The sequence below is a fragment of the Phalaenopsis equestris genome, unplaced genomic scaffold (genome assembly GCF_001263595.1).
Source record: "Phalaenopsis equestris unplaced genomic scaffold, ASM126359v1 Scaffold000047, whole genome shotgun sequence".
In the NCBI taxonomy this organism is placed as follows: Eukaryota; Viridiplantae; Streptophyta; class Magnoliopsida; order Asparagales; family Orchidaceae; genus Phalaenopsis; species Phalaenopsis equestris.
Genome location: NW_018164489.1, coordinates 345,525 through 357,564, shown reverse-complemented (window position 1 = coordinate 357,564; position 12,040 = coordinate 345,525). Strand labels below are relative to the sequence as shown.

General features: G+C 35.8%; 1 protein-coding gene across 2 annotated transcripts in view; it reads left to right on the top strand.

The window, feature by feature from the left end:
* Window positions 1-215: 215 nt before the first annotated feature.
* LOC110019092 (mediator of RNA polymerase II transcription subunit 17) overlaps window positions 216-12,040 on the top strand; it is a 20,904-nt gene continuing 9,079 nt past the window's right edge. Inside the window, exons 1-3 of one of the 2 annotated variants that reach the window (XM_020716657.1) lie at window positions 216-466; window positions 550-745; window positions 6,323-6,436. In XM_020716657.1, coding sequence (XP_020572316.1) covers window positions 378-466; window positions 550-745; window positions 6,323-6,436 — 399 coding nt within the window. In that variant the 5' untranslated portion in view covers window positions 216-377. Of the gene's footprint in view, window positions 467-549; window positions 746-6,310; window positions 6,437-12,040 lie in introns of those variants that run through there. The other variant, XM_020716659.1, reaches the window with a different exon arrangement.

The window sequence follows — 12,040 nt, the reverse complement described above, 5'->3', positions numbered from 1 at the left end:
CTACCATAAACAAAATGATTTTTTTAGTACACACAATTTCAAATATACCTGTGTGCGTATATAAAAATTATGTCAATATTTCAGATTTTAAAAGTTTTGTCATCATTGATGTGACATAAAGGATTCGGGTGATAGAAATATAAAAGAAGTATATTTGTGTTATATATAATACAAAGGATTAGGTGGTATGAATGTAAAATGAGCCTAATAATAAATTCGAAATACTTGACCATCCCGACCTAGTAATTTTTCCGACCGAACATAGAGCCTCTCCAAGTATTGTTACCATTGTGGTGGCACCAGCTTCCCGGCGACACTGCAGCGCGGCAGAGCTGTTCTAGGGTTACAGTGCTACCTTACAGATCGAGTGCAGAGGCATGGACGGGAACATGAAGATTGATCTCGACAAACTCCCAATAAAACGACTGCAAGCCATCGACGAAGCTGGCAACGAACAATTCCCTGCGTGCGAATTGAATCTCCGCTCTTTCCCCTTCCGCTCGTAAAAAAAAAGCTTGTTTTATATGTTTCTCTCATTTCTTGACGCAGAGATATCGGCTATGAAGAGAAGCGACTCGACATGATCCGGCGTATTGACTTCTCTTTAGTGGTGGAGAGAGACGCGAAGAAGCAGAACAGCTCCAAGGAGGCGGCCGGGAATCAGGCGTGGCCGTGGCAGAGCTTGGTGGAGAACCTGCAACTCGCCCAACAAGAACTGTCCATCATTCTTGATCTGATTAGCACGGTTGGTTTCTCTCCTTCCGATTAAACATTCATTTATAAATTTATAGAGCTGTATGCTGTTTATGGAGCAACGTGAATTCTGATCCCATAGCAATGCTCTTCTAGTAGATAGCGTTTGATGAAAACTGCTTACTTTTACGGAGTTTATAATCGGTTTTCCTGATGAAGATAGTTTTAGTTTCCAATGGATTTTGGATGCTAGATCTTCTCAAAATGTCGTCTGATTATAGCTTTGCAGCTCATTCTGTGTTATACTGCTTTTTTCATATTTTAATTATGGTGCTTTCTAAGTGAAAATTTTCTGACATATGTAGTGTTTGATGATAGAAATAATTGAATTCGATGTGAAAGATAGGTTTAGCCAAAATTAAGTTTTTTCATGAGTGCTTTAGTCTGGTGGTTGTCCATGAGGAAAAAATGGCTTATGGATCCTTTTAGGCATGATGACCTTTTTGGGTCCTTCCATTGTCTGTCTTCTTGCAACCATTGACAACTGCCAAGATTTAGTGCAGATCATTTTTGGATAAGTCACAGAACATCGAGGGATTGAGCTGTTTAAAGTTCATTTCACGTTATGTGGTAGCTGTTTCTGTGTGTTAATCTCATAGCGGATGAGAATTAACTTTTGTTGGTCAAATGTATGAGGAAGATTGAGAGAAAATATAATTTAACCTACTTACTTTAACGGAGTCTGCTCTACTACCCTGCAACAGTACCACCAATAACAACCTAAGAGCAATCTGGGCCGCCCAAATTAACATTTTGAATCTCACCATTCATTTAATAACAAACTTTATTCTCATATCTCTATATTTGTTACTTTACTGTATCAAATGAAACCACCTGGTGTGGTGTAATGAATTGCTAGCTTACAGTCCTCCTCATCATTATGTTCTTCCTCTTCTTTTTGTTGTTTGCAATTTCTTCCTGCTATCTGCTATGTTCAACTTGGTATTAGAGTTGTACTAAGGTTCTTGCGATCGCTCAAATCGATCCTCGCAGCTACCTCTCCATGGCGTCCTCCTATTCCAGCACCCCAATCATCGATAGAGGCGTAACAACAACTCTGCATCAGGCAATAGGAACAATAACTTCGCTCGTTTGAACCAACCCAACTTAAGCACAAATTGTGGAAACTGTCCTCCAATCTGCCAAATTTGTCGCAAAACCGGTCATGAAGCATACAAATGTGGGTATTGACACAACAAATAATTTCAAACACCAGCAAGCCTTCTCACCACAAATGCTGAGCAAAGTGATAACAAGTGGTACTTTGATAGTTGAGCGATGAACACCCGACAACTGAACCACAACACTTACAAAATGCTCAGGACTATAAAGGTGATCGAACCATCTCCGTTGGCAACAAGCAAGTTCCCCATCGCCCAAATTGACCAAGGCATCCTACCTACTCCCCAATGTAAGCTATACCTTCCCAAATTTAATCACATTCCTCATTTAGCCTATAATCTTGTCTCTATCCACATACCAACCAAAGCTAAATCTTGTTCTATCACATTCACTTTCGGTGGATATCAAATTGCCGACGTCAGGACCAACCGACCAATCCTTGAAGGCCCCTCCATTCAAGAGCTATATTCGGTGCAACCACCTATATCCACAGAGTCCTCTTCAAATCTTGCTCTTGTCCCTAGTCAACACATTTCGTAGCTTTGGCATCAAAGGCTTGGTCACGCCTCTCCCAACACGCAATCTATCATAGCTTCTAGATTTACATATTTATGCAATGCTCCTAAGCACTTACATTGTAATTCATGACATGCATCAAAGAGCCATAAGCTTCCTTTTTCTATTTCTAGCTCAAAATCCTCGTCTCCTCTTGAATTAATTCACTCCGATGTATGGGGGTCCTCTCCCACTTTTTCTTTACAAGCATATAAATATTACTTGGTGTTCATTGACAACTTTACACGCTATAAATGGATGTATATTCGAAATAAAAATGAAACCACACAAAAATTTCCTCATTTCAAATCTCTAATAGAAAATCAACATCCTTATAAAATTAAATCAACCAGAACCATGGAAAGCACATTAATCCATTTTTTCAATCTATAACCGATCAACATGGATTCCTACACCAATACTGATGTCCCTAAACAACCAAACAAAATGGAATCGTAGCGAAAACACTGTCACTTCATAGAAATCGTTCGAACTCTTATGCAACATATTTCTCTACCACCTTCAATTTGGGCTGACACACTCCTTACCGTCACATACCTCATTAGCCGACTACCATTCAAAATCATGAATTCCAAATCCCCTTACGAACTCCTACACAATGTTCACCTCACTACAATCACTTCATAGTATTTGGGTGTCTTTACTATCCATGGCTAAAGCCCTACACTCAACACAAACTAGTTCCGATGTCCACCCCATTTGTCTTCCTCGGCCACGCATCCTCCCAAAAAGGATACCGTTGCTCAGAGCAATCCTCCCACAAAATCTACATATCCCGCCATGTCACCTTCAATGAACAAATATTCCCATTCAAACACAATCCTCCCACCAAAACACCTCTAGCTACACCACACATCCCACAATTACCACTTCTACTCACACCCACCTCAATATTATCTACACCATCCCACAAAACACAATTACCTCCACTCACCGAATGCAAACAAGACTACAAACCGGTCACCTTAAACCACAACAAATTCTAAATCTCATCCACCAAACAACACCCGATCCTATGTGCTACTGCAGTTAAACATCATAAATGGAGGGAGGCAATGCTTCAGGAATTTCAAGCTCTACAATCACAAGACACATAGATACTAGTCCCACCTTCACCTCATCACAACTTCCTTTGTTGCAAATGGACCTATCACACTAAACTCAATGCTGATGGCTCCATCTTTCGCTACAAAGCCCTGCTTAGTATCCTAAGGCTACAAACAACAACATGGTCTTCACTGCACCGAAACCTTTAGCCTGATAGCTAAACTTCCCACCATTCCGGTAGTCATCACCATTGCCCTCACCAACCAATGGCCCATCTTTTAATTAGTGTGTCTAATGCATTTCTCCACGACCACCTCATTGAAACTATCTACATGACTCAACCACAAGGCTTCATAGATCCCAATTTTCCCATCATGTTTGTCTTCTCTTTAAAGGCCCTCTATGGCTTAAAACGGGCTCCATGTCAATGGTTTGCTACCCTCTCCAACTACCTCCAAACTCTAGGCTTTAAACCATGCAATTCCGATCCATCTCTATTTTGTCTTCACACAAACACTGCACATCTCTACATCACTCATTCAAACTACCACCCAAAAACTTCAATCTCAATTCAACATGAAAACACCGACACCCTATCTTATTTCCTTGGCATTCACATTACCACCTCCACCTACGACCCCCACCTTTCCCGATCCACATACGCCACCGAATCCTCAAATCAGTGGGCATGCAAAACTCCAAATCTGTCTCCAACCCTGTTTCTCCAAGCAATTATCCACTTCATCCGAACACACACCTTTCTCCAACCCAACGCTTTACCGCCAAATATTGGCTCTCTCCAATACCTCACACTTACCCGCCTAGACCTTACTTTCGCAGTCAATCTCACCTCTCAACAGATTCAACAATCTACAAACAATCATTTTAACCAGCTCAAGTGAATATTCTGTTACCTAAATGGCAATATAACTCTTAGTCTTCCAATCTACTGGTCTTAACTATGCATCACCGCCCACTCTGATGTTGATTGGGCCGGCAACCCAACTAACAGGAAATCAACTTCTTCCTACTGTGCTTTTAATTAGAGGATAGTTGTCAGCTCCACTGAATGAAGGGTCCCATCAGCCCCACACCCGTCTCCTGGTCATCCAAGAAACGAGTCACTGTAGCTTGCTGCTATACAGAATCCAAATATAGGGCTCTTGTCTCCACTACCACAGACATTATATGTCTATGTCGCCTCATGGCTGAATTTGACATCACTCAACCTTAATCAATCTTTATTGTGACAACGTATCAGCCAACGCATTACCCAACAACCCCGTAAATAATGCTCGCACCAAGCATATCGAGGTTGATTGCCACTTCATCCACAACTGCGTTCAACAACATAGCATTACAGTCCATCAAATCTCTACGCACTATCAAATGGCATATGCCTTCACCAAAGCACTCTCCAAATCAAGATTGCAGCAACTCACAAACAAACTGACAATTCCTGCCGAAATCATCAGTTTGAGGGGGGTTGTAACGGAATCTGCTCTACTACCATGCAATAGTACCACCAATAACAACCTAAGAGCAATCTGGACCGCCCAACTTCAATTGATTAAATTTCACCATTCATTTCATAACAAACTTGATTCTCTTATCTCTATATATGTTATCGTATCAAATGTAACCGGCTGCTATGGTGTAATGAATTGCTATCTTAGAGTCCTCCTTATCATCTTCCTCTTCTTCCTCTTCTTCCTCTTCTTCCTGTTGTCTGCAATTTCTTCGTGTTGTCTGCTATGTTTAACATTTAATACCTTTGTTATTTCCTTTTTTGTAGTCTTTTGATCATCACTATTTTTTGAGACATTTTTCATTTCTTCCAAACCAAAATGTAAAAAATCTGTATTGGTTTTAGTATTATCGCTAGGATTCAATAATTTTGAATTCATAATTTTGTTTGTTTTTATTTTTTCGATAACATTGTTTTTATTGATTATCAAAAGTAGTATTTTAAGAAATAAAAAAGATTAGCTAACGGGGTCTCAAGTTACATCACAAATGGAATTGTCTGGTGCCTCAATGATAGAATTTTAGTTAAGCTTTGATGACTGCTATAGTTCCACCAAAAATTTAATTCAAAATCTATGATTTTTCCGTAAAACTGTTGAGTTTTATACGAAACTTGATTGAAACTCTTGAGTTCTGCCTAAACTAGTCTAAACTGAAAATCTTACTTAGTTTTGGCTCTATTTCAATCGAAAAATAATTATTCGAAACCTAAAATATTAACTAGTTTTGTGTTGATTTCAACCTTTACTGATTTGAAACTTCCAAAACTTAAAAAAAAGATATTCGAACTCTTAAAAGGGTGTTATGACATCTGGGCATGAGAAAATTTAAAAGAAAATGTTCCCTGTTTATTTTTTATTTCCATATCTTATGACATTTGATGCGAAATAGCTAGATATGGTAAAATTTAATACAAAATATTTGTTTATCTGCCAAGTCACACTTTGATGTGTTTTGCAGAAGATTTTCTTTAGTTGTTTGAAGTTATTCATGGGAACATATTCCTATGGAAGCTAAAAATTGTTTTTTATCTCAAAACCTTGCACTGAAACCAAAATCCATGGCATTCTCTTCTGGAAGCCAGTGAATTATTTGTCACAAATTATTGGACAAACCTGTTTTGATTTGGCTTATGCCAGTTATAGTAATTCATATATTGGTTTTTGTGCAATATTGATGAGAGATATGCCATCTCTATGCCTTATTTTATGCGGCAAAACATATAGTTATTTCACATATTGCGTGGCATATTTTTTTTCAGCACTCATTTTCTTTCTATTTGAAGATATTGTTTTAGGTTGAAGCAAACGATGCTGTTACGGTGGCTGGGATGCAAAGGCCAAAACAATTGCCTCATGAATCTTTGTCCGATATTGCAGTATCTGCAGCAACAAAATTACAGCGCCTCCGTGTAATTTATCATTTACATAAATTTCTTTATTTTCCATGAAATTTGTTTGAATATCTGTTTACTGATTACTAATATTTCTGAACTAATTTTGGCCTAAGCAGTTTTAGATTTTAAACTTTAAACTTTAGGGATGCTTTACTTTTTTGTTAGATGGTGCTCAAATGATACCGTAGTTAACATAACCACAATATGAGAAACATATAATATGACCGAAAACAAATAGGAGGCTACAATCAAGGAAAATACTCCGACACGGCATTCAAAAATCTGAAATAGCAATAGACACAACTCAAATAATGAAACTAGGGTGGGATCTAGGGGTGTTGGTGGCGATCAACAGGGGTTTGGAAAGGTGGCGGCAAGGCAGAGGGGTTGGATGGCGGGAAACAACGACACAACATTGGTCGCTTGCTTTCCTGGGCGGCAGTGTGCAGTAAAGAGCAGAAACAATAATAGGACAGGAAAATAAGCGCAGACACCTTGCTGTCTTCAGCAAGGCAGGCTGGCGGACAGACAGCAAGGTAGGCTGGTGGACAGCAAGGAACAACAGGTCAAACATCAACAGTTTGCTGTTTGAGGGTGGCAGAAGCAAGGTAGAGGGGATTTGGGGCGGCTGTGAGGGTTGAAGGCATGGCTGGGACAGCTGGGGATGCTGGAACGAGCAAGGACAGCTACTCCTCGCCGTCCGGGATGGCTACAGCAAGTCGAAATGTGGATGGATGGGAAGGATGATGCAGAAGCAATATGTGGAAGATAATCACCACCACGTGAGCACTACCCAATCCATTGGATACAACTCTCGAAGGGAGAAGAAAAACAAGTCGAAATGTGGATGGATGGGAAGGAGGATGCAGAAGCAATATGTGGAAGATAATCACCACCCCGTGAGCACTATCCAATCCATTGGATACAACTCTCGAAGGGAGAAGAATGGACGTCGACTGTTGTCCTAAACAAAACACTCGAAAAAATGACTTCCAAACCCTGATACAATACATATATAAGAAATGACTAAAAATGATCGAAGGATAATAGGAAATAAAGCCTAAGAAAGGAAAACACGATTATTTCGGCTTGTCCTCCGTGATTGATATGTCCGCGGTACTGTAGCTGCTACATTACCATGGTATTTTTTTTTCCATTAAGCTCCCGCGTTACCAAGTTTGGCCAAATAATGTGTATTTGATAGCTTTATAACATGAAAATGTGTTTTCATTTTTCTTTTTAAGTATATATTGTTGAATAATAATCACCCAAGCAATTTGTTTTTTTCCTTCAAATATTTACATTTTTATTTTTCAATGGTTCAATTGTTTAGGGACCGTTTGGGATCACTTTTGTTCTTTGTCTCTTATTTTTGTTTTCATTTTGTTTTATTTATGTGTTGATTCGAAGAAAAACATGTTTGGTATGTTTGATGAGGATGTTATTTTTGAAAACACTGAGAACACCTAGAAATTATTTTGAGTGTTTTCCAAAATATGTTTATTTAAAAAAAAAACATAAAAACATATAAAAAACACACTAAATAAACATGCTTCTAAAAACAAAAGAAAAAAAAAAAATGATCCCAAACAAGCCCCGGGTAATTTTTCACTTTTATTCTTTTAGTGGTTAATTCATTTTTCCAAATTTAATTTTCTGTACGATGAATAATTGAAGCAATCTTTTATTCCAGCTGATGTAAGCTCTATAATTGGGCTACATCGAATTGATCCAGCCGTTTTGTTGACTTTTTATAATCAGATAGTTGATAATAGAAGAGAGACAAGTGTGTTAAAATAAGGAGTAAACATATCTAATTACCTTAGTCACTTCAGTTTTGACTTTGAGATCCCTTTATTTAAAGACACCCTTTTTAAAAGTCAAACATAGACCACTGAGAAACTAAAATGAAGTAGAAATTGTTAAGTTCGAAATAGTAAATAGCATGTTTGCTGAAGACAGGAATTGAAAAATATTCAACTTTGTAAACTTGCTAGAGGTTTCATTATTTTCTAATGATTATCTCAATCTCCATAGATGGTGTTTTCCCCATTTATAAACTTTTTTTATTTCTCTTCATCCAATATGAATCTTTCATGATGCCAGGTTCCATGATAACCCCTTGTAGTCAAACATAAGGCGTAACGGAGATGCTTATAATTTATTTGACTGAATATATGACCAACATTCATTTTGGAACTTTGTTTGTCAGATTAGAGAAATTGATATGTTAAGCATCTGAATGACTTAAACTTTTTATATAACATAATTTCTAACTCACATAGATCTAGTGATTGACATATCAATGGAGTGGATGCATTTTAAAAATTTTTATTCATTTAACCACAAAAAATCTGAAGGTTTATCAAGCACAACCATAGCAATAAACTTTTATCTTGTAATCTATTTCATTATGCTTTTTATGTACAATCAAAATTAGCATCAACTTAGTAACTTGTTCAAATTCCGATAATCTTATTTTTACCTCTACATGAATAAACAGTCAGAGTAATATCAAGTTAGATAAGCAATTTTAATCTAAATTAAATATACGAAGAATTAAGGCAATGTGATATACTAATCATTACTTGGACATAAGAGTTAAAAAAGCGATCATACATTAGTCTAGTGGAATACCTATAATCGTAAAGTGAAATTATTTGAAGAGTAACAGGCATAATAACAAGTGAGGTAAATTAAGTGAAGGAAACTTTAAAAATATGCTCAATGTCTAATCATATAAGAGACTATTTTTTAAAATATTTTTTTTACTTATTTTATTTATTACTTGATATGAAATAACTAATTTTAGCCTTAGAATATGTAATGTATGCATGTTTAGGTTTATTGACATTTATAGATTTGTGAATTGAACAAGGCATGCTCCGAAAGTTCATAAGGTTGAAAATTCAGCCCAAAGCTTACATATTAAGGACCTTTTTTCCTTTGTAAGGGACCATATTTGTACCCTACTTTTAGTCATCATCAGAAAAATATTATATTTAGTATTGTTTATTAGGTTAGAGCTCATTTTTATCATCCTACCTGTATAGATTATCATAAACATATTCTTACCAATCTATATAACATTGTATGACATTTCTTAAGCTCATCACATCTTAATTGTTGAACATTTCAATGCATATATCATTCATTTGTAGCTTGCAAATTAATTCTAATCATTTATATGTAAATAAAAAGTTCTAACTGTTGTGTTAAACATGCATTTTAATAAAATATTAAAGAGACTTTAAAAATATGCTCTATGTTTAATCATAATATATAAGAGACTCTTTTTTAAAATATTTTTTTACTTATTTTATTTATTACTTGATATGAAATAACTTATTTTAGACTTAGAATATGTTATGCATGCATGTTTAGGCTTATTGACAATTATAGAGTTGTGAATTGAACGAGGCATGCTCCCAAAGTTCATAAGGTTGAAAATTTAGCCCAAAGCCTGCATATTAAGGACCTCTTTTCCTCTGTAATGGACCATATTCGTACCCCACTTTTAGTCATCATCAGAAAAATATTATATTTAGTATTGTTTTATAGGATAGAGCTCATTTTTATCATCCTACCTGTGTAGATTATCATCAACCTATTCTTATCAATCTCTCTAACATTGCATGACATTTCTTAAGCTCTTCACATTTTAATTCTTGAGCATTTCAATGCATATATCATTCATCTGTAGCATACAAATTAATTCTAATCATTTATATGTAAATAAAAAGTTCTAACTGTTCTATTAAACATGCATTTTAATAAAATATTAAAGTGACTTTAAAAATATGCTCTATGTTTAATCATAATATATAAGAGACTATTTTTAAAATATTTTTTTACTTATTTTATTTATTACTTGATATGAAATAACTTATTTTAGCCTTAGAATATGTCATGTATGCATGTTTAGGTTTATTGACAATTATAGAGTTGTGAATTGAACGAGGCATGCTCCCAAAGTTCATAAGGTTGAAAATTTAGCCCAAAGCCTGCATATTAAGGACCTCTTTTCCTCTGTAAGGGACCATATTTGTACCCTACTTTTAGTCAACATCAGAAAAATATTATATTTAGTATTTTTTTTAGGATAGAACTCTTTTTTATCATCCTACCTGTGTAGATTATCATAAACATATTCTTACCAATCTATCTAATATTGCATGGCATTTTTTAAGCTCATCACATTTTAATTGTTGAGCATTTCAATGCATATATCATTCATTTGTAGCATGCAAATTAATTCTAATCATTTATATGTAAATAAAAATTTCTAACTGTTCTATTAAACAGGCATTTTTAATAAAATATTAAAGTACTTGTAATACTTATAACATGTGTATTCATATTTTAAAATTTTAAAAATTATATGATCATGATAGGTAAGAGATAAACACGTGCCTTGCAATATGAAGATTTTCCAATAGCTTTCTTGCGTATATTTTTTTAAATACATATAAAGTACATGCAAAACATTAAATCAAACTTTTCCTGATGAATTAAAAATTAAGTTATAATAAATCAACTACAGGGCAAACTTTCTCATTATGGCCACTTCAAAATTTTGTATTTTTCTGCTCAAAGTATGAAATATAATTTATTGAATTTATATATCTAACTTCCGAACTTAAGTTCTAAAAGAAAATTTCTGCCTGAAAGTAACCCTTGTGCATATCGGCTTTAAATTTTGCAACTTTGATTCAAAATCCTTGCATTGAAGTAATCACTAAAGAACTGATATCTACCTGGAAAATTTAGCTTCCCTTTCCTTCTCCTTCTCTTCTCTTTCACTTTTGCCTGCTTTATACTCTAGCTATAATTATATGTCCTTAAAGGTAAAACTAACTTGAAGCATTTACAACCAGCCCTGTAAAACTGAGAGGCTAAGCCAATGCATGCCTCAGTGAGTGTAAAGGCCTTCGGAAGCTACAGTGCAAGAGTTGGAGGAATAGTGATATTAATAATAGGAACAATAAAATTGAAGGGGCATTTACATGCTGTTGACCTCATTTTTGTGAGGTCTACTCTTCTCCTCCTTAGAGCCTAGGATCTAGTTCTAGGAGCTCTTATTGATCGTTTTAGAAAATTAGAATTGATGCCCACACTTTTAGAAAATTCTAGCCAATTCTTATTTTCCTTTGATGTCTAGCATTTTTGGCACAAGACCATCGTCTTATGAACGAGTGGTTATGGGTTATTTTGCGAAGATTCAATGGAAAAGTTCCTAATAGGACTCCAAGCCTTAGAAAAACATCGTCACGACTTTTTCGTCACATACACACACCAAATACACAAAGTTCACAAAATTGCACGAAATCAGACTTCAATTAAGCCTAAAGGACGGGTGAAAATGCGAACTTCTCCGAATGACCTCCGACGACAAATTGGACTGCGCCAACACGTCCGGGATACCAATTTTGGTAGGAAAGGACACCCGTATTGCCATACTTTCAACACGAGAAAATCGACACACAAATCGATGAATTCATCAAAACGACCTCTGACTACAAAATGAACTGCGCCGGTGCGTCCGGAATGTCGAAATTACCTAGGGGACCCATTTTTCTAGGACGCTGCACATGAATTAATTGCACAAAAATGTATATA